General features: G+C 39.8%; 1 protein-coding gene and 1 long non-coding RNA gene across 22 annotated transcripts in view; one reads left to right on the forward strand and one right to left on the reverse strand.

Annotated features, from left to right (window-relative positions):
* The window catches only part of MAP3K20 (mitogen-activated protein kinase kinase kinase 20), a 193,928-nt gene that overhangs the window by 134,527 nt on the left and 33,795 nt on the right, over window positions 1-25,606 (forward strand). For all 3 annotated transcript variants that reach the window (XM_006935367.5, XM_023259463.2, XM_003990872.6), the window contains exons 10-12: window positions 2,969-3,075; window positions 11,463-11,598; window positions 24,325-24,369. In XM_006935367.5, the coding sequence (XP_006935429.1) occupies window positions 2,969-3,075; window positions 11,463-11,598; window positions 24,325-24,369 (288 nt within the window). The remainder of the gene's footprint in view (window positions 1-2,968; window positions 3,076-11,462; window positions 11,599-24,324; window positions 24,370-25,606) is intronic.
* The window catches only part of LOC102901678, a 128,494-nt gene that overhangs the window by 11,600 nt on the left and 91,288 nt on the right, over window positions 1-25,606 (reverse strand). For 10 of the 19 annotated variants that reach the window (XR_006583306.1, XR_006583310.1, XR_006583313.1 and 7 more), the window contains 5 exons: window positions 15,347-25,392; window positions 12,690-12,839; window positions 11,881-12,016; window positions 9,494-9,579; window positions 5,379-6,680 (listed from right to left, as the gene is read on the reverse strand). This is a non-coding gene — a long non-coding RNA (uncharacterized LOC102901678). Of the gene's footprint in view, window positions 1-5,378; window positions 6,681-9,493; window positions 9,580-11,880; window positions 12,017-12,689; window positions 12,840-15,346; window positions 25,393-25,606 lie in introns of those variants that run through there. The other 9 variants (XR_006583316.1, XR_006583307.1, XR_006583304.1 and 6 more) reach the window with 8 other exon arrangements.

The raw sequence follows: 25,606 nt of genomic DNA on the forward strand, positions 1-25,606 counted from the left end.
TCACAGAATATGGGGTTTTGAAGCACTAAGAGAAATGCCTGCACTTTGCAGCTAATCCAGTAGAAAATGTAAGCAGCTATTTGCAAGTTTGCTCTAGAACATATATATTTTTTTAATGCTATCATACCACCTTTTCCATACTCTACCAGTTACACGTCCATTGTGGCATATATAGTCATTTTGGTGGTATTTTTCTCTCTGATACTTAAATAAAAATTTTACCTGAAATTATTCGCATTGAATTCGATTAACACAACTAAATCTCTATAACTGCAATTATATCTCTGTATGCAAAGCAGGTTTTGAATTTCTTCATCGGAAGCTCCGTACTTCAGTAATTAAAATTCTAAGAATATACATTTTGGTGCATTAATGAAATGGTAGTGTAAACACCTAACACAGGAAGGACATCAGGCCCGGTGAAGCCATCAAGCTGGCATGTCTTTAACATGTAGCCAGCTTGCCCTTCTTCAGCATGAGAGGAGTCTTGTATTCTAGCCAGGTGGAGTATAAAGTTTAAGACTGATTTTTATTTCCTACATTCAAGGCATTTTATTCTGATACAACTAATACATTCCTTCTGTATTTCATTGTACATCCAGCTGCGGCCCATGCTTCCAGCTCTCATGGTTGATCTCCAGCCATACCTTCCACACATCCCTTCCCTGGGTGTGCCCTCCGGTTTTCTTTCTTCCTTTGATTACTTCAACATCAAGCCCTCCCTGACTATTCTGTTTACTGCAGCCCCTACTTGGTCCTCCTGTTCCTAAACCACAATCTGGGCTAAGGCCTTACCTTTTGCTGTTGTATTTTTTAAAATCTCTTTTCTGCCTAAGTGGACTGCTGTCTCTTTGAGGGCAAAGTGCTACCTTTGGCACCTTCCACACATTTAGTAAGTGGGTGCCCAATGTGTTAACTCAAGTAGTCAGACCAAGGCACACTTTAGTTCTCTGGCTAGAAGTCTGTAGCAATTCAGCCAGAAGTTGATGCCACTCCTGTGCACATATATAGAGCCATGACTGGTTACAAACCTTTCCTTTTTTCCCCAGCCTTTATGCTTTAAAGACATAGATTAAAAAAAATATTCAGCTCACCTGTAGAAAAATGTTCTTTTGCAATGAGGAGGCAAAAGAGAATACAAGAGAAAGCTATTAGGTAAATGTCAAGTCATGCCAATGGCTTACACCAGGTGCTCAAAGTAGTTTATCAAAGAAAAAAAGAAGTAAAGGTGGGTAGTTTCCAGTTCTAAACTGGCATTTCTAAATAAGAAAAGAATAAAGCCCGGAGTTTGATAGGAATAGCTTACTCTCGTGTGATAAAACATATTGAAAGGTTTAAGAGCCTTGCCCCTGATTTAGTAACTTGCTTCCCGTGTGACACTGGGCAATCCATATTTTTCTGAGTTTTTCCTTATCTACAAAATGGAGATAATAAATAATGTATATAAATGCTTAATAAATGGCCCTAGGTGTAGTTTTTTTAATGTAAGCAAAACCTACGTGAATACTAAAGGGAACGCAGGCCTGGGCCAAATACTGTATTCTGCAATCGGAATATCTATAAACCATCATCACCACAAAATTCTATATTGTTGTTGTTTTTCAAACATTCACTTTGATAATTTCCATCTAATTGTGTATTCTACCTATAAAATTAAGGTTTTTCTAGGGATACTTGTCACCTAATTACAAAAGAGTTTTACTTTATTTCAAGAATGATTAAATGGAGGGAAAAATATTCTTAGCCTCTCACTGCTTTTCCATGCAAAATGAAAATCCTGTATTATATAATTAGTTCCTGTGCAAACAATTAAAACATTTTTCCTTTTACAGCCTGACACGTGGTAGGAGAAATTAAAATAGGAATAAAGTTAAGACCGTATTTTTCAAATTTCCTACTTAAGGCATTTTCTTCTTTGCTTATTACAAGGCTTACCGTGTATCAGCGACACTTAGCTACTTAGGCCCTCTTCTTACACACACACATACAGGCACACACGCCCTTAAAATACAATGAAGGCAGAATTCAGAATGAATAGCCCAGTTTTATATTCCTGAGAAGTGGAAAAATTGTCTTTCTTAAGGTAGGAAGCACTCAAGTCCTAAGAGCAAGCCACCTCAACGTTGTTCCTTCTTGTTTTTGTGCTCCTAAATTAAAATGCATGTTTTAATTGCTGCAACTGTAATTTGCTCAGAAATGGTATAATTATGAGGCATGATGAAGACAGAATGTGCATCATCCTTTTGTTATCTTTCTCCATTTTTGTTTTAACCTTTTGTCTCAGCCTTGGCTAGAGTCTAAGGCAACAGACAAGTGTGGTTACCGCTAAAGAAATGCGCCGAACCGCCACTTTTTCAATTCCTAGTAAACTGTGCGTTAGAGCTTCCCGCTTCCGAAACTAGTTATGATGTGGAGTCAACACTGCAGACAATGAAGTCATAATGACTTTAAAATGGGGGGCTTTTTCTATCAGCAAGTGGCTGAGGAAATTTTAGTAGTTCTAACAGAGGAAGTAGATTCTCCCCCAACATTGTAAGAATGTTCAAACATACAGAAAAGTTGATTGAATTTTACGGTGAACACTGGTAGACCCAGACTCCACCATTACCTTTTACTAAACTTGCTGTATCACAAAGATTTTTAAAGGATTTAACTTTTCCCTTTTAGGACTCCTTAATCCTACCCAAAAGAGAATTCGTACTTTCCGTACCTAGAGAAAAACTGTAATTATTCCAGCCTTAGGCCACATGATAGAAAAATGACATGAGACTATTCTTATAATTTATTGAAAATAAGGAATATGGTTCCCTTAAACCTGAGTAGTCAGACAGTTGTAATAACTAAGTCAGGACATGGCATGCTATTTTATTTTGTTATGGTATGTCAAGCTTATTGTTTTGCTTGTGGATTTTCTCTTAAAGACCTACTTTCTTAAGTCCCAACAAGTTTATTATTTTCTCTTTTTCAGAAACGGCCATCTTTCAAGCAAATCATTTCAATTCTGGAGTCCATGTCAAATGATACTAGCCTTCCTGACCAGTGTAACTCATTCCTGCACAACAAGGCAGAGTGGAGGTAGGTAAGCCTTGCACCAAGTCATGGCCTCTGGCTTTAAAAGATCGGCCTCTGGCTTTAAAAGATCGGGTCCAGCTCCACTGAAGAAGAAAACCAGTGAACTTGATGACACTCTAGAGTTTTGTTTTTTATGTTAAAATTTTTTGGAGATCTAGTAAGCCCTCCATTGCATATGTCTAAGTATTTGGAAAGACTATTAAAATCATATCTCCTGAGACCGAAGACAGTTACCAGACATTTCTCTGTACCATACACTCTGTATTAGGAAGTCTTGGCATCTGTCCAGTGAGAAATAAAAATATTATTTGCCTAGGAGTTTGCAGAGTACTGGATCTGTTGATGGAGGAGGTAGGGAGACTATAAAAACACTTTTAAAAGAAAACTATTGATGCTATGAATCCTACTAAATTTTGTCAAGTGGAAAGCAAACTTAATAATGAGAGAATTGTAATGTGTGAGTGGAAGGAGCAAGCCCAGGATGAGACAGTTGAGCCAGGTCACGTGCTGCAGTTATATAAATAGCATGTTTGGGAGCTGACATTATTCCTCCCTGACTCAGCAGAGATTTAAGTAACTTATCTCTGCTCCTGATAGCCTTGGCGGTAACGTGACGCCTTACGCCACCTGCTGATGCCCAATGAATACTGCATGCACCTTGGAAACATGGAGTTGTTCACTCCTGTTCTTAGACGTTTCCTTGGGCTTTCTGTATGATTGTTTTAGAGTAACCTTATTGGTTTTTATTCTTTTGAAATCTCTATCTGAGGCCAGTGAGTTAAATCAGTTTTTATTTAGGGAAACAAAAGTCATACTCTGCTCGAATGTAGGTATGAGGGGGTTTCGTTCTGGACTTAAATAATTAACAAAACATGTAAGTTAATACTTGTTTCCTACAGTAAGAGACCAGCACAAATTAATCAGGTCACTCTTGTTTCAAATCCGTGTAAGGGATTACTCTAGTATAAAGGTCAACGCTGCACAAGACTCAGGAGACCCTTTGCACTCTGACCTCAGCAGCCTTACCATAAGAGCATAGTTCTGCCTCTTAACTTCTGGCTTTTAGTCCCTCAGTAGATGCATACTTCTTCCTTGTTCAGAGTCCTTGCAAATGCAGTTTCTTCTATATAAAACTCGTCCCTTTAGGCAGCATACCACCCTTGACACCCACATCCAGCTTGGCTCCTAGTCATCATTTAGATAGCAGCTGAAATAACGTGTATTTAAGGAAGTGTTTCTGACGCTAGATCAGATGAGGTTCTACTTTATGTGCCCTGAGAGCATCTCCTTTAGAACCTCTACTGCTATTGGAATTAATAAGTAATTCTGTAGTTTGCTGTTTTATCTGTACCTCTCTGGCTGAAATGTAAAAGGATCAGATAATCTCTTTTGTTCATTACTATACCCACAGCATCTAGAATGGGACTTGAACACAGCAGTTGCTCGATAAATATTTGGGGAGGGAAACACCATGGTGGCAGCGACAGTAAAAGACATTATGATATCATACAAGAGAATATAAATACGTAAGCTGATTTATTGACAGGTGTGTTTCTTACACTCACTCATTCACATACTCCAGAACCTCTGCCGAGGCAAGGCGCTCTTGTGCCGTGCCATGGTGATGAGCAGAACAGCCCTAGTGCATATGGAGTAGGGGGTCTAGCGTTGACTGACTATAGATGCACAAGCAACTTATTACTACTTTGATAAGAATTATGACAGAGAATTACTGGACATCTGAGAGTATGCACATGAAATCTAGTCTGACGAAATAATAAAAGGATTTCCTGAGGAGATGCTGTTTGATCTGTTATCCAAAAGACTAATGGGATTTTAAAATCAGTGTATTATAATAGCCTTGAGATATGATACTAAAACTATGCCAACAACATCAGAAAATAGGGGGACAGTTGGTAAATTTTCTATAGAAAAATGTAAAAACCTCCTTTTGGCAAAAGCAGTGCCCACCATAAACTTCCAGGACAAATGCCACACTGCCGTAACTTCTTTCCCCCTAGATGGTAGCTTGGCAGTTACGGAAGTTTTTGGTCTCAGGACTCCATTACGCTCTGAAAAATTATTGAGGACTACAAAGAGCTTCAGTTGCAGTGAGTTAGAGCTGTCAGTATTTACCACATTCAGAATTAGAACTGAGAAAAAATTTAAGTATGTAGCTCTTGATTCATTTAAGTAACAATAAATCCTGTCTCTGCACTCAGCCTGCGGCACTGGCACATATCGTGAAGCCTCTGGAAGGGTCTGTGCACTTGTGAGAGAATGAGAAAAGGCACGTCATGTCTTAATGTTGTTCTGAAAACCACTTTAATCTCTTCGATCCTTTGAAAAGCTCCCACGGGCCCCCAGATCACACTTGGAAGACTACGGTGGTAGACAGAGTTACTGCCTTTAAAATAACATTTTAATTATATCATTCTAAAGGACATGAAAGGCATTTCACAAAAGGAGAACTCAAATGGCCAATAAACATATGAAAATATTTAACCTCACGTACAATCAAGCAACTATAAGGGAACATAATTCATTTGCCAGATTGGCAAAAATCTACATCCTGAAAATATCCAGCATAATAAACTTTCTAGTACATTGCTGGTGAAACTACTACCTTTTTGGAGGACAGTCTGGCAGTATAGATCGGCTGCCTCCACCACTACCACTCCATTCCTGAGGAAATGAAAGGCTATACAAGAATGTACAGATACGCGCTTATCACAGCGTCATTTAGAATTGTAAATTAGAAAGGGCATAAGGTGCAATAGATTTTTGGTTTTTTGTGATTTTTATGGTTTTAACAACTGATGCTATCTCCATATACAGAATAGATGGAGCCATTTATGATAATACAGATCTGATAAATGACTTACAAATAGAGGCTAGGGTCCAGTATGATTAGAATGATTGCATTTTTTTGTACTATAAACATTTACGTTTAGATGGTATGTGTACCTAAAATTATCAAAAGGTCAGTGACACCAGTGGATAATTAAATTTGGGGAGAGTGTTTTGTATTTGGATAGCTTTATTTTCTACAAACCTGGATGGTTGAATAATAAATTTTTTTAAATGTCTGAAGATGAAAAGATGAGGGAAATAACATTGGTAATACATTAATGTGTTTTAGTAAAAAGCAAGCAGTTGCTTAGCTGGCTTCCTCCCTGGCTCTCTTTGAGAAACCAGTTGATCCTGAGAGCTGGTGAGAGAATATGTTTCTTTACCTGAACCCTTAAACCAGTCTAAGAAGTAGCAGGGCTGTTTTATCTGAACGTGGCAATTGGTTAAAACCAGAGGGAATAATATTAGAGTAACAACACACACAACTGCCATTTATTATATTCTCACCAGATGCTCGTACTTTATCTGGATTATCTTTTTTAATCCATACGGCAATCCTGACTTCTGTCACAGAGCAAAATGAGATGGATGGACATGTTAGGTCACCTGCCCAAGATTACACTAAGAGCCAGTACCAGAACCCACGTGGTCTGGTCCCACAGGCCTGCTGTGGTGCGCGCTCTGCGCAGCGCTGCTCCCGGACCGTGGCCGGCGCCATACTATCCGGTCATGACCATGCAGAGTTCGCTTGATTCCTTTGAGCAAAGAGAAATACGAGAGCGTGATTGTTCTAGGTTATGATCAAGGCAAAAACATCCCACTCTGTCCCACATACCAAAAAGAATCAAATGCTTTGTCACATCATCTGGATATTTCAAAGGGCAACACATTCAGACTGTCCTCTTTCTCCTGACTTTTGTCTTGTGTCTGAAACCACATGACTACTGTTGAAAGCATGTGTAGGAAATCTTGTGTTTCTGGGAAATGCTTGTTTTGTGGTAGAGCTTCCTTATACATAGACCAGATGAAACATTCTGTTTTAGAAAATTAAATGATTTTTATTACAATTCTAAATTTTATATTTTTTAGTTTTGTTTTTTGAGAGAGAGGGAGAGACAGAATCTTAGGCAGGCTGTATACCCAGCACAGAGACCGATGCAGGGCTCTATCTCACAACCATGAGATCATGACCTGAGCCGAAATCAGGAGCTGAACACTAAACCGAATGAGCTATCCAGTTGCCCCTTAAAATTCTTTTTAAAGCTAGGTTATTTAAAACCATATAAACTATGTTCTTTCCAGGGTGCCTGGGTGGCTCAGTCGGTTAAGCATATGACTCTGGTGCAGGTCATGATCTCGCAATTCGTGGGTTTGAGCCACATGTCAGGCTCTGTGCGGACAACTCAGAGCCTGGAGCCTGCTTCAGATTCTGTGTCTCCCTCTCTGTCTCTCTAAACATTAAAACAATTTTTTTAAGTGAACTATGTTCTTTCTTTTGATCTAATAGATGATAGGAAAGAAATCTACAGTCAGATAGTTCCTTGCTCATATCTTCAGCTTGTTTCTCCTACTATTGATTTATTAGCAATAACAGCCATGATCATTAAGAACAGGAAATGTGTCACCCTGTTGCTCATGTTTGCAATTTTCATTGCCCCACATAACTGCCTTGTAATCAGCACTGAGTGAGCTGTGTGGCGCTGTGAGGCATGTTCAGATCTGTGTCTCTTGGCGGAATACTTTGCTGATTGCATTCCTCCCTTGTGATTAGAACACCCCTCCGTGGCACACCTTGTTAAAAACAAGAAACGGGCATCTGGGTTGGTTAAGCGTCTGACTTCAGCTCAGGTCATGATCTCAAGGTTTGTGAATTCGAGCCCCACGTCGGGCTCTGTGCTGATAGCTCTGAGCCTGGAGCCTGCTTTGGATTCTGTGTCTCCCTCTCTCTCTGCCCCTTCCTCGCTCGCTCGCTCTCTCAAAAATAAACATTAAAATAAATAAAAACAAAAAACAGGGGCACCTGGGTGGCTCAGTGGGTTAGGCATCTGAGAATTTCAGCTCAGGTCATGATCTCACAGTTCATGGGTTTGAGCCCCAATGGGGCTCCGTGCTAACAGTGTGGAGCCTCCTTAGGATTCTCTGTCTCTCTCCTCCCTCTCTGCTCCGGCCCTGTTAGCACTCTGTCTCTCAAAAATACATAAACACATTAAAAACAATAAAACCAAAAAACAGATAAGGAAATTTAATCTTTGCAATCTGGATATTAGCACAAATCCTTTAATATATAACACTAATATTCATATTGTTTACTTACCATCATATATATAATATAGCTATTTTTACAAATTGACCTTGAAAAGATAATTACATTTCACTGCCTATTTTTGGCATGGGAAAAATTGATACTAGTGGAAGTCAACCTTAATTGGATTTGGGTTAAGAGAAAAACCATCATTTTCATCAACTAAAACACTTAAACTTTTAAAAACACCTATGTTTATAGAATAAGAAGGTTATACACATACATCAACAGATGCACTCAATGCAAAAGAATCCATTAACAACACGGGGAGCGGGGGGGGGGGGGGGGAGCGGGGTCGTTGCGTCCCTCATGGTACATAACTTCCCACACTCCCTGCAGAAGCGGGGCGCCTGGGGCAGGGAGTAGTGTTGGAAAGTGCTGAGCCTGAGGAGCCGGGTTGAGGAAGCAGATTTTACTCAGTGTTTGTTTTTCTGTGTCACAGCTTCCAGCTTACTTAACCATTGGTCTGTTTTCCAGAAGGTCTCAAACTCACAGTTGGCTCCCAGAGCTGAAACTTGAGATGAACCCTTGCCTAAATTACAAGTGAAATTAAACGTGCTGGCCGCTTACCCCTGACCAGAGTATCCGTGCGATCATTCTCTCGGGCAGGGGTGTGGTGTGGCCTGCTGGAGGCACTGCACAGACAGCAGCCCAGCTCCCCCTACCACCCGCCACAGAGTGCCCCCCTCTCTGCTGCCTCCTCTCCTCACCCTCTGACCCCTTCAGTTCCCCAAGATGGCTCACTTTCACTTTCTTTGTTACAAAAGTTTAACCTAAGGTTTCCCACGTTGATTTTTTTCCCTCAAATCTCCATTTGAAAAATAAACACACACTTATTTATGAATGGGCATAATCTTTTTGTCAGAAACATCAGGGATAAAATGTGGACTTGATGATAGTGATAATTCTGAAAGATTGCTGATTTTGGTGCCTTTCTTCAGGTAGTGTGACTGTTCTTATATTCTATAATTTTCAAATGACACCAATAAGAGGAATGGAGTGTCGACGGCAGGTGCTTTTACACTAACTTGCTAACTCCCTGGCTCTGAGGTTCTTTTCAGAACCTGACCAGAGAAGTCCAGTGTTGGACCCAAATCCAGACCCACCTCAGTAGCTGTTCCCTGTCTTAGATGTTGCCAAATAATACCTAGGACTTTTTTTTTTTATGTTTGTTTATTTATTTTGAAGAGAGAGAGAGAGAGAGAGAGGGAGAGAGAGAGAGAGAGAATGAATCCCAACCAGACTCCATGCTGTGGCAGCACTTACCAGCTAATAACCAGTCAGCTGTCTCCAGGCCTTTCAGAAGAAACTCAAGGGAAGGAACTTCCAGCTCTCAGAGCACAGTGACAGGCCTGAAGGAAGAAAATGGCTTGTACTGAGCCATGTCGTCAACAGTTCATTTTCTACAAAGGTTTCTATAACTGGACATATTCTAAGTAGTGAGGTTGATTGGCCTATAGAGACTAAGGAGAGAACTTTAAAAAAATTATTAGACTTCAAAAGAATCCTAGAGTTCATCTGATCCACACTTGTCGGATTATAAAAATTACCTGGGTTTTGAAAAAAAATTTTTTAATGTTTATTTAGCTTTGAGAGAGAGAGAGACAGAACGTGAGTGGGGGAGGAGCAGAGAGAGAGGGAGACACAGAATCCAAAGCAGGGTCCAGGCTCTGAGCTGTCAGCACAGAGCCCAACGCGGGGCTAGAACCCGCGAACCGTGAGATCATGACCTGAGCCGAAGTTGGACGCTTAACCGACTGAGCCACCCAGGAGCCCCGGGTCTTTTATTAAATAATGGAAATTCCTAGTCCCTACCCAGCCCTACTGAATCATAAGCTCTAAGGAAGGGTCCTAGGAATCTGTATTTTGTTGTGTATTTATTTGTTTTTTAAAAAGCTGCCCAGGTAGTTATTAGGATCAGGCAGTCTGGGGAACCCTGGTATAAGATAATCCTCACCCCCTACAACTGAGAAAACTAGGTCAGATTAATCAATTGATTGAGTTACCCAGTCAGGGAATTAGGCTAACCTGAATTCACCAGGGACAGGATGTTGATCACCCAACCTGAACATCATTTTCCCCATCTCTATATATGGGATTAGTACCGGTTTCTTGGGGCTGTTATGAGAATAAGATGAGACATTGTGTAATAGTGCTTTCTAAACTATAAAGGGCTAGTTTAATGTCAGCATTCATTAAACAGCTAAACCAGGACACCAGCTCCATAGCTTAGGCTCTACTCTCGTGGGTCTTCAGTACTTTGTTAGGAAGTATTTTGAGCTGATTTTTCCAGACTAGAAACTACCTATAGATTTTTAAGGATGTGACAGATTTCTTATTCTCTGATAGTTTCCTGTTTGGTTTAGAAGCACAAGTTTTGCCAGACTCACAGAAATAAAGGATCAGATTTATGGTTACCAGAGTTGGTGGTGGGGGCAAATAGGAGGAAGGTGACCAAAAGGTATAAACTTATACTGGGTGCCTCCGTCCGTTAAAGGTCCGACTCTTGGTTTCCGCTCAGGTCATACCTTACAAGTTCCTCAGTTCTTGGGATTCTCTCTCTCCCTCTCTCTCTGCCCCTCCCCCCACTTGCTTATGCACGCTCTCTCTCAAAATAAAAAAGATATAAACTTCTAGTTACAAGATAAATAAGTCCAAGGACTATAATGTGCAACATGATGACTACAGTCTAATGTATCACATGTATGAAAGTTGTTTAGAGAGTACATCTGGAGAGTTCTCATCACAAGAAAATTTTTTTTTCTTTTTTTGCTTTCTCTATATGAGATGATGGATGCTAACTAAATTTATAGTGGGCATCATTTCACAGTATGTGTAAGTCAAACTATTATGCAGTACACTGTAAACTTACACAGTGATATATGTCAATGATATCTCAATAAAACTGGCAAAAATCACAGTCTTGTATTCAGCCTTTCATTTTAGCCTTTTAAGTTTATTTTTGAGAGAGAGTGTGAGCAGGGGAGGGGCAGGGTAAGCGGGGTTGGGGGAGAGAACCCCAAGCAGACTCTGCACCGTCAGTGGAGAGCCCTACGTGAGGCTGGATCTCACCACCATGAGATCTTGACCTGAGCCAAAATCAAGAGTCAGAGTCTTAACGACTGTGCCACCCAGGCACCCCAGCCTTTCACTTTCATTACACATTCTGTTGGGCCACTAAGCATTTAATAACTCTTGAGCAAAGCTGAGACTTAAACCCAGTCATCCTGTGCAGGTGCGAAATTGAGGCAACTCTTGAGAGGCTGAAGAAACTAGAACGGGACCTCAGCTGTAAAGAGCAAGAGCTGAAAGAGCGGGAAAGACGTCTGAGGATGTGGGAGCAAAAGCTGACGGAGCAGTCCAACACCCCGGTGAGTGCTCCCCATGGGTGACTCGGCCCCCAGCTTAGAAGAGGCAGCATGGCGGCCCTCCCCTCCCCCACGGCCACCTCCCTCACTTCCTGCCTTATGCCTGCACGGTGAAGGGCCTGCGTTTACACTCAAGTAGCGCTCGGATCTCATTTCAATTAACAAAATGCCAGAAATTTAAAAGAAAAGCTTAGCCTATTTCTGGCCCTTTCTCTAAGTACTGTTATTCTGTCAGCGTGTTTGTATATTAGAATTACAAAAATAAAATGCAGTGTATTTTCGCACCATCTGTTAGATCCCCAGAACACGTGCCTAACGGCTGATTAACTCCATAGAGCCCATCAGGAATTAATAAGCGGAACGCCGAGGCAGCTCGCTGTCCAAGAGTCTCCATGTGGCAGAACTTAAGCAAGTTTTCCTTCTAAAAGAGAACAAACTTGGTGACATATCAACGACCAGCATTAATATTCCTTGCTCCATTTAGTGTTACAATCACTGCAGCAAAAGATTGGAAAAAGATGTCCCTTGTGACAAGCCTCTAATATTTACTACTTAAGAACTACCTTGTTTTTTCCCCAAGCTTTTTATTTAGAGGAAGATAAAAATTCTTCATAAGGATTTCACTATTTCTGTATTTAGCTTATATATTGACATGATATATTAAAGTCTAACCAAATTTCAGGATTCTTCCCTATTTTGAATGGTTTATCATTTCAGGAATTTAGTAGATCATTGGCTTTTTTGGTTTTTTTGATGGGTAAAATTTGTCCACTTTATATATTTTTTTCTACCGTTTATTCATTTTTTGATAGAGACAGAGAGTGAGTGGGGTGGGACAGAGAGAGAGGGAGACAGAATCTGAAGCAAGCTCCAGGCTCTGAACTAACATCACAGAGCCTGACGCAGGGCTCGAACTCATGGACCATGAGATCATGACCTGAGCTGAAGTCGGACGCTTAACCGACTGAGCCACCCAGGTGCCCCAATATTTGTCCACTTTGAAAACCAAGTAATGGTAAGATTAAAAGTAAAATTATGTATTTTAAATTCATTTTTGATAGTTGCTGCGGTAATTATACCCAAAAAATACTTACATGCTCTTCACTTGGTGATCTTCAAAAAGCTTTCCTATTTTTAAAAGCCTTAATCGCCATTAAGCAGCCAGTGCCCAGTTGCAGAGGATCTTCCAGTGTCTAAAGAATAACATAGTTTGCCTCCTTTTCCGGTTTATGTGGAAAAGCAACCTGGTATCCAAAAAAGGGAAATACAATGAAGTTAAGTATTTATTATCAGATTTAACTTTTTCCAAAATGACTCTGGCCATCCACGGACTTCCAAAGCAAGAACTGAATTGCTATACGTAAGACTGCCATGGGACATTAAAAAGGTACTACATTTTGTAAGTTCATTTGGCTCTCAAGAGGGAAGTCGAGTCTGGTTGAATTGGTATCAACAGGCGGACTCAGAAAGCATCACCCTAAGGGTCTGCAGGGAGCACGGCTTCTCCCAGAGCTGAGGAGAGGCAGACACATGGCTGTCTTCTGAAGGCTGAGAGGCGTTTTTTTTTTTTTTTTTAAGTACATTGAAATCTTAAGCTATAAAGCACTGCATGGCTTGACTCTTTCTAAATGTAGCATTGTAAGAAAAAACTTTAAACTACCTATTACAGTATGCTTTAGAAGCTTTCTTTGGTTTATCGGCATTAGTTTTGCTAAGAAATCATGGGCTGCCTTGCACACATTATTGCTATTAGTAACATAGTTGTGTAATAAATAATGAAACAGTAGGAGTGCTCAGTAGGTTGTATGCTTGCGTTTTAACTCCAGAAAACTTTCTGTAAAGGAACCGCTCTGAAGGCTACCATCTAACAATGGACAGCATGAAGCATGATCTCAGAGTTTCTTCTTCTTTTTTTTTTTCTTTTTTTTTTCTTTTTTTTTTACCTATGAGGGCTAAGTTTTCTTTCTTACAGTACTTGCTTTTAATGTCTCTTCTGCTTAGAGCTCATATTTCTGAAGGAAAGAAAGTTTGTGCTCAGGTATTTTCTAAGTGGGTATTTTCTTTTATCCTCACATCAGTTTCTAGTTGACTTTAAATGAGGTTTCTGAGAGAAAGATGAAATAAACCTTTTAAAAAGGAAGTGGCTGGAGGTTTAGGTTTTCTGTCTGTAGCCTCATCTTAATTATAAAAGTTTAACATTTATGTAACTTCATAAAAACTAGTATTATTGGATTTGTTTCAAGGAGGGACACCATTTACTTTCCTGAAATTAAAACATTAGTTGAAGATATTTGGGAAGACGAATTCTCCCATACAGAAATACAGACAGTGTTTGTTTTTTAATTATTGTTGCAGCTTGATGTAAAAATTTGATTTCTCTTAAACATCAAAGCTTATTTGAGAGACATCTGTTGAGAAGGCGAGGAGAAAGCTCTCTAAAGAGAATCTAACAATTGAAAACAAATTTGAGAAGCTGCAAAGTTTGGCTGCAAGGAAAATAATATCCTGTTTCCAGTGTTAAAGGATCTAGCACAATTTTTTCCTTCTTCATAACTGTATTTTTTAGCTGAAGCATGTGAAGTTCTTATTGATGTAACAACTCTGGAAATCTTTTCCTAATAGAGTAAGATATTTTTTAAAAGCCCAACTCCAGGGGGTGCCTGGTTGGCTCAGTCAGTAGAGCATCTGACTCTTGATCTCAGGGTCGTGAGTTTGAGCCCCGTGTAGGGTGTAGAGATTACTTAAAAAAATAAAACTTAAAAAAAAAAAAAAAAAGAACCTCAACTCCAACTTCAGTTTAAAAATTAGGAAACTGGCCCTAAAAACCATATTTATACCCAGGATGTAAAGGTCATCCCATGTTATTTGTGCACTATTTATCATAAATTTACCCATATTTGAACACCACCAAAAATATAAGCCTTAATTTGCTTATTTGTCAAAAGAAGAGGCAGTAACACTTTTCAGATCCTGACAGACTCCTGAAATGAATAAGACCAGCATTTATGGGAATAGGTTAGTTGTTCAAAATCATGATGTAAGGTAGAAAATACAGGTCTACCACTGTGAGAGGGGGAATTCCTAGAAAAAAGAGTTCTACTACAAGAAGGGCACTTAGAGAATAGAGCAAAAGGTAACAGTCTAAATTAGTACTAATTTTCTCTCCCCCAGATTTTCATATGTATTTATGTCCTTAAGTATTAGAGACAGATCTAGAATTTGTTCACTAAGTGAATTAATTATTTCATAAGTCAAGTAACTAGGTTTCTATCTGGTTGTAATAAATAATAAGCGGAAACTACTGAATCCTAGAATCCTTTTTAATTTAGAGTCAGATGGTAATCTAGATAGAAAGGAGATTAATGGCCCAGATTTCTGTAGAAGGGTATTGACTACTGAACTGTCTTTATGCTTCCTCTGAACTTGATCCTTTGGTACAAGGTTCCTTCATTTTTTACTTGAGATTTAATCTCTACTTAATTTCTTTTTAATTTAATATTTAACGTTTCTGTGTGAAAGTGAAATTGGAAAAAATTAAGAGAGATCCTAAAAACTGTCTTAAGCGAAATGAGGGCTTAAAACTTGCAACTTCCTTCCCATTTGAAATCTGGCCTGCTGTGGCGCTCTGCAAACTTTTGGTTGTGGTTTACTCTGTCATTTATAAATTATGGCAAATATGCTGGAGCCAAACCTGCCATTAAATACGTTTTTACAGGATCCCCTACATTCGTTTATTTCACTAATCATTTACCTTCTGTGCAGCACCCACTAATTTTGTGGTATCTGTTTCCTTTATTTAAATTGGTCCTAATTTCTCTTTTTGCTTCTGTCCTTTCTTCCCTCACGATAGCTTCTCTTGCCTCTTGCTGCAAGAATGTCTGAGGAGTCTTACTTTGAATCTAAGACAGAGGAGTCAAACAGTGCAGAGATGTCATGTCAGATCACAGCAACAAGTAACGGGGAGGGCCATGGCATGAACCAAAGTCTGCAGGCCATGATGCTGATGGGCTTTGGGGATATCTTCTCAATGAACAAAGCAGGAGCTGTGCTGCATTCTGGGATGCAGATAAACATGCAAGCCAAGCAGAATTCTTCCAAAACCACATCTAAGAGGAGGGGGAAGAAGGTCAACATGGCCCTGGGGTTCAGTGATTTTGACTTGTCAGAAGGTGACGATGATGATGATGATGATGATGACGGTGATGAGGAGGATAATGACATGGATAATAATAGTGAATGAAAGCAGACAGCAAAGTAAGAAAATTGGAAATGTTCGGCAAACCAAAAGAAACTTGCTACTCAGTCTGTACGAAAACCAATAAGGAGGTAGAAAAGTAAGCACGGAATTTTTAAGCCAATCACATTTCTATGACAGTCATTTCTTTAATGATTTTACTTTTTTTTTTTCCTGCTTACAGAAAAATGGGGGTGTGGGGGAGGGTTAAGCCAGAAAGGTATATTTAATGAGTCAGCAAATGTGGTGCCTGATTATAGAAATTTGTGACTCTATCATACAATATAGTATTTTTCACAACTAATTATATTCTGGCTTTTTTTTTCCAAGCAAATACTTTATACTTTGATTTGATTTCATTTATTTAATTGCTTAAGAAAACTTACATTTTGAAAAAGCACTCTTAACTCCTAATTCTTCTTAGACACTGATTTTCTTGTAACACACTACATTTCTTTTTCTTCTGGCAATATGCTGTGCTGTCAGAAATAATTGAGAGTGACTACAAAATCCAACAATAAAAAAATTGAGATGAAAGGCGGCGATCACAAATACTTCAGAAATACCTAAATGCCAAGAATTTTCAATACTTAATAGCACAACTACTCACAGTAAAACCTGAGAGATGTTCTTAGTAGTATACTGGAAGAAGAAATACTCTAATTTGAAACCAACAGCAGATGTTGCGGGCTTTCATGCCAGTGCTAGCCCTGGAAGCTTCTGAACAACACATGATCATCTGAGGCGTAGTTTATAAAAGAAGGGTATGGTCTTAAAGGGAAACTTACAGGCAGGGCAGCTCAAGTGCTAATACAGACCTGCTCTGCGCTGCCAGTAAGGATATACGCATGTTCTTTTTCCACAGGGGCATGATCATTCTGGGTTCTAAATATATGCAGAGATGTTTTAAAGAGGGAACTAAATATATAAAGGGAAGAGCGAAGGTAAATTATATCTACTGAGACAGACGTGGAGGATGAAGGGTCCTTTTTAATTCAGATCCAGCCTCCCAGAGTGTTTTGGGTTTTTTTTTTTTTGACCTGGATTGAGCCACACTGGTGATAAATGGAAGTGAATGTAGGTGCCGTCTGAAAACCTGGTTCTCCAGAGAGAGGTTCTCAGGATGTTATCACGTTTGTCAAAGCTATAAAACACTGTTTGAAAAAAACAAAACAAACTACAAAACATTTGTAGTCCTATATATACAAGAAAGGCAAAAGAATAAAAACTTTTTTCAGCCTATTTTGGAAAGAAGGGCCATTCATTTGACTGTTAAACTAAAACACTTTTGGTAGTTCTTTTTATGGGGAATTTAAGAAAGGATATCATCATAGATATTATCTAATACTATTTCCAAGTATACTCAATCAGGAAAAGTCTCTGGAAATTTGAAGCATGACAGGCTTCTAATCCCTATTGACAGCTGAAAAATACCACAAAATGATCAGTACACTGTGCCAGCTTTATTTGGAGAAAAATAACTATTAAAATGTCCTGGGGGTGTGAAATGCAGAACAGTCTATATGCCACGGTGATAAAGAGAAGGATGTGTAGTCAAATTATGATTCAAAACTGCCATGTAATCTGTTAGAAATTATTTAACCTGCGTATCTGTCTGCTCATTGTTGCCATGGGAATGGTAACAGTACCCACTTCAAAGGATTGCTGAAGGGATTAAATGAAATAATACATGTAAAGCACTTAACACAGAACCAGGCCCATGGGAAGTGGTCAGTTAACTTTAGCAAGTCTTTATTATGCCAGTGAAAAATAAGTGGTTACAGTAACCTGGAAAACTAAACTATCAACTTCAAGTAATACTTATTGAGTAGTAGGCGATGAAAGTTAAAGTAAACAGCTTTCGGGAAAGATGAAGAAAGCATTCTTAGAACGTAAACTATATAAACAAATTTAACCTGGTGTTCTTTGAAGACTACGTACCCGAGGGGTTTGCAGGCCCTGCTACCACCCATAGACTAAGTAAAAACAGAATAGGTAAGTCTTTCCCCTGGGAGATGGGTTCCCTCCATACCCAATCCAGTACACCTTCTGTCTATGCAGCCATTCACAGATGCACACTACACAGTGCTGCCGGCAAACAGGCACAGACCTCAACAGGTGTCCTGTCCGTGCGCAGACGTAAGAGGAGCACTCCTTGACTCAAGCTGAGCCCCTCAAGCTGAACATCTGGGAGCCAAGCAGAGGGGTGGTTTTCAACTCTTGACTTCCCAGCATGCCCTGGGGGCACTGTAGTCCAGCAACCTGGAGGAGAGAATCAAGGAGCAAGTAGTTAAAAATTTTTTTTAATGTTTATTTATTTTTGAGAGAGAGAGAGGGAGACAGAATGCGAGTAGGTTGGGGGGGAGAGAGAGAGAGGGAGACACAGAATCCGAAGCAGGCTCCAGGCTCCGAGCTGTCAGCACAGAGCCCGACGTGGGACTCGAACTCACAAGCTGTGAGATCATGACCTGAGCTGAAGTCGGACGCTCAACCGACTGAGCCACCCAGGTGCCCCAAGTAGGAAGTAGTTTAAAAGCCTCTTGCACATCTTTCTAGAGAAAGATAAAGTCATTCATTCCACAGATATTCATTGAGCCCCTTCTCTGTGCCAGGGACTGTTCCAGGGACCAGCTAGCGGGAGACCCTGGTGCTCATGGAGCACACCTGCTAGTGAGCAGAGATCCTGACAGTAAACAAAACAAGTGGGTTCTATAGTACGTAAACACTTGTTAAGTGCATGCTGGAAAACGGAGCAGGGAAAGAAGATGACACACGCGGAGGAATGTTGTGGGTTTTCAAGTGTGGTCGGACAAGGCCTCGCTGATCAGGGAATGTCTGTGGGCTAATTTTGAGATCTGCACACTTTATGTAAGAATGTAAACCCTGCCTCTCATTCAAGAATCCTCATCAACAAATTTAGAACATATAAACAGAACGAAACTGACATTTTTTTCTTAATTTACATATAAATCTATCGTAATTACACATAAAGTTTCGGTGCATTAATAGAAGCAGCCAAATAGGGCTAGAAGAGAAAGGTAATAGGACTCTACTCAGACCTAGGGGTTACCATTAGGGAATATCTCCCTGATCTCTCCACTGCTGTCATCTTCCTCACCAGTATTCAGGGATTTAGGGTACAGCAGAATTGAAAACTTCAGTGATAAGCTTGACATTATTCTCCACCTGGAATTGTATTTTATTATAGGTAATTATCATACAGCATTACTTTATGTTTCAGATAAGTCCCTTTCTAGGGTTTTGAACATCCCTCAAGTCTAAATCCTATAAACAAAATTTTAAAGTGGTCTCACTCTATCTGTGAAGATTATTTAGAAGACTTTAGACTCGTACTACTTTTCAAAGGAACTGTTTATTATGCACATTTTCTAATGATGTTAATTGTACAGCTTCTAATTCACTTTTCAAATCAGTTTTTCAAATGGCAAATTGTTGATGTTGGATTTATTTCCAATTACTTGACTTACAAAAGTGTATACTTATAAAGAAACACTAAGAAATTTAAAGATTCACAAAAATAATTGAAACTCTAAATTGTCATAATTTTCAGAGTCCTACAACTGAAAATATAATTACTCTTTTTCATCTTTTTCTATATTCATAAAGTTGACGATCTAGAATTTGATGACTGTCTACCAGCCATTCTCGTCTTGGGCACCTAATGATGTTTGGAGGGGTGGGGGGAGGCTGGAGAATATTTTTGGTTGTCACAGTGACTGGGGTGTATTTAATGCCCAGTGCCAAAAATGGTAACATCCTGCATGCCAGGGACAGTCCCACCCAATAAAGAATTCCATTTACCAATAGCATTGTCCCTTTCCCCTTTAAGAAACTTGCTAAACCTGGCAGTTTTACAGTTCTGTATCAAATTTTTCTCCCTCAAACAAAATTGCTCAAGTCAAAAGATGCATTTCTAAAATTACAACTACTGTACAATCTATGGTTTATAGGTTTGTGGCATTTATCTTAAATCCTCCCTTGTGGAAATGGTTTCTTTCCCCTTAAGAATGCTGGTGGAAACTTTATAACAGCAAAATTTACCTAGGGTGGGGGTTGGTGTCACTCTGTTACACTAATTCCAAAATAAGTAAAAAAGGAAAACATCAGTGAGGGAGCTATAGTTCTTCAAAGCAGCCAGGTTAATTTAAAAGGGCTGTGTGTGTGTGTGTGTGTGTGTGTGTGTGTGTGTGTTAAGTAAAATCACATTTTAATATTTTACATTAATAACCAATGGGAAGAGTTGAAGACACATAGGACACTTGTTTTGGATCCTCTGGAAATGTTGAGGGCCAGTTTTTAGCCAGTGATGTTTAACATGCAGCAAATCTGTTAGATTTTAACACCAGCTGAGTTAATTCAAAATTGATTCCCATTAAAATCAAGGAATCAGACGTAAGATTTGGGAGAGATCCAGAATGACTTCTCCTAGAACTATGATGTACATAACTATCTTTCAGAGTTTTCATTGGAGTAGTTAAGAATTTCATGAAAGATCATTTTAAAAGCTATTCTGAGTTAAATATTGAGACTTTTTTGGTTTTTGATACGCTAGACTTGTTGCAGCATTTGAAAACTAGCACATTCTCACTCTACCACATATGAGAGAGCATAATTTTTCTATAATCAGGCACCTTTTGCTGCTTTTGAGTAAGACTGTTTTCCTGTTTAGACTTTAAGCGTTGCCAGAAAGAACAATCTGTTCTGTTCTTTCGATTGTGGCCCAGCCTGATAGCTGTAGCATTTCTGTGATGAAAAAGGAGCGTGTACCTGAAGGGCTAGCTAGCCATGTTCGTTTATGCTTCAACTATCAGTTGCACACTACTGCCTATGAGGAGCTTTCTGGCATGTGATTATTGACTTTAAAACTAGTGTTTCAAGCACCTACATTAATTATTTTATATTGTGTGCAGAACAGTTTAACTTTTAATGTCAGATACAATACACTGCACATATTGCTTTTGCACTTTTAGAAATTTTGTACTAAATAATAGGAAATATTTATATTCTTTGAGTGTGAGCTTTGAATAGATGGCATTATCACTTTTTTTTTTTAACAAAACCTTTTTCTCAACTATTCTGTTGCAATGTTATTCTGAGCAAATCCTATGCCAAATATCTTGTATAATGTTTGTATGGGAGATTACATATCACTCGTGTGTGGTAAGACTACTCAGTTATTGATTTCATAGTTGGAATTTGATATTCCAGCACAAGTCCACAATGTATTCAGAAATCCAAGTTGGTGTCATACATTTCATTTTGATGTGAACTTTTCTTTGCTTTTTTCTTTGTTTTAAGACTCCATTTTGCAATAAACGTTTTGACAGTAAATCCCTTTGTTATGTGTTGCTGTGTATATCAGATCTTTGTTAGGTGGGATTTCCCAACATCCTTGGAAGGAATCACGGTCACACGCATGCACATGAATGTGAGCTTTTCTCTCCTGAAATCAGTTGAGTGTAAATAATGAATTTGTAAAGTGACGGGGCAGTCACGAGGTGGATTTTTTCTTATCCTCAAAAGAACAAAAGGCTTAGAACTCATGCTACAGCAGATACACTGACATGCTAAGAAGGTACAGAAAGCATCAAGGAAATGGTAAACCACTATGTGGCTAGAGATCATTAACTCTTACCCCCATCTTGCCAAATTCAAACCGTCTTGAAGCAGTGTCTGGCTCCAGCCTTCCTATCACTGATCTCTGCAAGCCTTGTGCAAGAATCCTGCCAGAGTGATTATCAAACTGAATCTATGCCTTTCCCTTGGCGTCCTCTTGACGAGCCACTCTAGGAGGGCAAGAGAACTCTTCCCCTCTCCTTTTGACCTTAAAACCAAATATGATGGGTTTTGATTAGTTGTTTCATTTACAACCTTTATTCAAGAAATACTTAACGATTTTGCTTAGCACAACATTTGGGAATTGTATAAAAATCAAACCACCACATATCCCCCCACTCCCTATAGAGGCCAACCTTGATGCAGGGAAAGAGTTCCGTAAAGTCAGTCTGTTGTGCCTTGAACTCATCAAAAAAGTTCCTTATTTCACATTTGTTTCCGTGATGGGAAAAGGGAATGACATGTTCCTGCAGCTGTATTCAGCTGCCCCATGAACAAATAAAATGTCATGTATATTCTTTGGTCAAATTCAGTTTTAGATTTTTCTTCCTCAAGTCATTTTCCTTTCTGCATTACTGAAGCAGGTGAGTGCATGTGAAGATCCCTACCTATATCCAGTATCTCAGAGGAGGAGAGGGGCAATCCTGAGGGAACTGGGGTACATGGGGGGTAGCAGAGTATATACAGACCGGTTGTGATTTATGCCCTTACAACTCAGCTAGAACACTCAAACTGTACACAATCAAATATATTGTAACTTGTGGGTTTACAACAAAAATTCTGATTGGCTCCCTAGAGATTTTTAATCATCGCCAGAGAGAATTTAGGCATTTTAAGCAAAGATGTTAAGCATTTCCCCTTTATCCTCCAATATACACATGCTGCATCCAGTGCTCCAGTAAGGCAAACATGCCATGCCCCCCTTCCCTCCTGTCCCCAACACCAGTGCCAGTGTCTGGCCTTCCTGCTTCTCCTCAAGTAGAATCACATCTCTGTTCTTTGTGCCCTAGAGTACCCAGCTCAAGCCACCATGCCTTCCATCCCCATCTTGGTCTATGAAACCCTCCCTCCCTTTTCCCTGGTATACCTGCACACATTGAATTCTCTATCAGAGGATTCAGCATTTTAGTAAATGCACCTTGCAGCTGGATTCATTCAACAAAATGGTTCAACAAAGATTTACCAAGTATTGTACGCCAGGCACTCTGCTAGGCTCTGAGTGAGCCAACACGAAGGTAGCCTTAAACTCCATCTATAATCCGTATCTGTTTCACCCCCAATTAAATTAAAAGCTCCTTAAAGGGAGGAGCATACCTTTCCTAGTATGGTTTTGAGCATGTGAGTTCAAAATATTTGCAGATTAGAAACTCACCCACCTTCCGATTTTTACACTAATAGTAAAAGCAACCAGATTCAACTTTTTCAATTCATTCACAAAAAAAAAAAAAAAAAAAAAAAAATGTTGTTTGTAACAAAGGTTGAAAGGCACTGCCATGTTACCTTACAAGCAATCCAACCATGCTGGCAAGTTAAGTTAGTTAAAGCTAAAGGGTATGGCAAACTCTAATTCAAGACACAGGACGGACACAATTTTTTTTTCAAATTATGTAGGCGTTTATCATTTAGTCTATTGCCATGGGCATATACTGAAGCAAGTTGCTCTTTGGCTTTGAAAATGATGCAGGCCAAAGTCCTTTTGCAAAGTCTTTCATGTCTACATCTGAAAAGGAGAGAGGTTAGTGGTTTTCATTAGAGCAAACTCTGCAATGTGGGTTTCTTGGGACGACAGTTCCAGTTTCACCCGTCCTTCTTCATCCATGGATCCTAATATTTCCTTTTAAAAATATAATGCAAGTGAGTCATTTGGCTAACCACTTAGAAATTCCCCTGTAAGCAGCAGCATATATGGATGCCTGGCTGGCTCAGTTCGTAGAGCAGGCAATTCCTAATCTTGGGATTTTGAGTTCAAGCCCCACATTGGGTGTAGATATTACTTAAAAAAAATAAAGTCTTTTCATCTTGGTAAACTACCCCAACAGTGTGAAGTTAGAATTCCATCAGGGTGATGCCAGGTTCCATTTGAAATTTATTTGCAACCTGCTTGGGCACAGAAGCCGTTGTCTCCACAAACACTGGTGTGGTTGAACTGACAGTTAATGTGTTGTGACCTGGAGTTCACCGTTAAAAGGGTCACCCAACCAAAGTCCTGGAGTTTATTTGGTTATTAATATGATTGTTGGCACATCCTATGCAATATATCTAAATTGAATTATGGTATCAGATAAAATTATAGATGGGATTAAAGCTTGTGTATCGTCCATTATCATGTGTAATCAATAAACGATTTAATATTCTCTTCAAAAAAATTAAAAAAAAAAAAAAAAGCAGCAGCAGCATAAAGGTCATCTGATTACCAAAATGTTGCTTCAGAATTTAATGAACAATCCGATGATCCTCATGCTGAGTGGGAATTCCAAGGGAGGCTCTGGTGTCTGGCAAATGTCAAAAGCTCCTGGACTGTCAAACCCTATTGTGGGAGGGAAGTCTACTCTTGGTGTGCCAAGTACCGAGAGAGGACAGTCTCAAGATCTACAGCCCCTGCTGCCACAGCTCACCAAGTGCAATGAATTGTTACTGACAAGCTGGTGCCCGGGATTGGCTTCTGTGGGTAAATGCTTGGAGCGATGAGAAATTCCCCTCAAGGTCAGGAGAACTGCTTGCCATTCAACCTAACCTGCCAAGGAAGAAACCGAGCCAGAGCAGCGGCCGAAAGCTAAAATAGGGGAGACAAGAGATGAGCCAAAAAGACAATGATAATATTACTTTTGTTTTTCACTGCATTCGTATTTCCCATGCAGCTGCTGCCTTCCTTTGAGATTGGCTCATGGACTGAAGATGACGTGGTAAGCGGCTTCTGTTAATGCCTCCTTTGACCTGGGCAGGTATTTCAGACATTGGTCCACAAGTTACAGATGCAGCTGGAGGGGTCGGGGCCTTAAGAAAATCTAACTAGGAGAAGGTGACAAATTCCTTGTTTTTCTATTTTTAATGCAGTAATGATTTAAAATAAGGCCTCAAGAGCAAGGCAAGTATCTCTTCAAATCTTACAAGAGGATTCCACCTCCCTATTTGCTCTGAAAGGTATTCCAGAATACTATAATGAATACCAATGGCAAAGTTAAAGGAGTGATCCAGGATACCAAATGAACAAACGTGAAAACAGTTTGATCTTAAGTTTTCCTAAAACACCAGGGATGGACTGGAACCACAGTGGAGAAAGATCTGGGAAAGGCAGCTCTAGACTGGGATTCCGATGAACGGGGTTTCCTTCCTACCTTAGGCCTGTTTGAAAGTGACGGGTGCGTCTGTCCTCTGGCCTTTCCCAGGAAGAACGGAGGCAAGCTCCCAGACATCCTCTGCAGCTGCAGCCAGAGGAGGAGGGCAGATTACTTAAGTCCAGAGGAAGTTCTATGCCTTACACTTGGGTAGAGACCCTAAGGCACAATCCTTCTTAGCCTGTTGCGTCTCTGTATTTGCTTCTTTAGTGAAAAGTCTGGAGAATTCTTGATCAGAGACCTCAGGGGCTTATACTCGTCCAGGTCCATTTTATAGGCTCAAGTCCCATTAAATGAAAAAGAAAAACAGCTGTAATGCCAGCCTTAGCAAGCCCTCACCCCAGAGAACAGACCAGATGCCACAGTGTACAAATTCACTGCTAGAAACTCTTAGGAAGGTCTGTTTACCTACCTCAACCTGGTTTCTGGACTGGGGCGTTTTCCTCCCTGCCCACCATGCTCTGGTGAAGTAAAACTGCTTTCAACATTAGCTAACCTCTTCGGCTTCTATAGGGTGAGGAAACTTGGCACCACTTGCCTCTACTTCTTCCCATTCACTGGGCCTCGTTGTTGGTAAAGTTCCCACCAGCCCTGATTGTTAACAAGGAAAAAGAACTTAGGATCTATTCATGGGTCTGGATATAATCCCTTTATCCCCAGCTGGAAAGTTGGCCCATCTCATTTGAGAAGAAATTTTTTAAAAAGCACTGAGCTCTAACAGTTATTTTTAGTCTTTGCTCTGAGGTCGAGTGGTTTTCAAGCCATGTAAGTAAAATCCCAGGGTCAAGGGCCCCCCAGAGAATTG

Source organism: Felis catus, chromosome C1 (genome assembly GCF_018350175.1).
Source record: "Felis catus isolate Fca126 chromosome C1, F.catus_Fca126_mat1.0, whole genome shotgun sequence".
NCBI lineage: Eukaryota > Metazoa > Chordata > Mammalia > Carnivora > Felidae > Felis > Felis catus.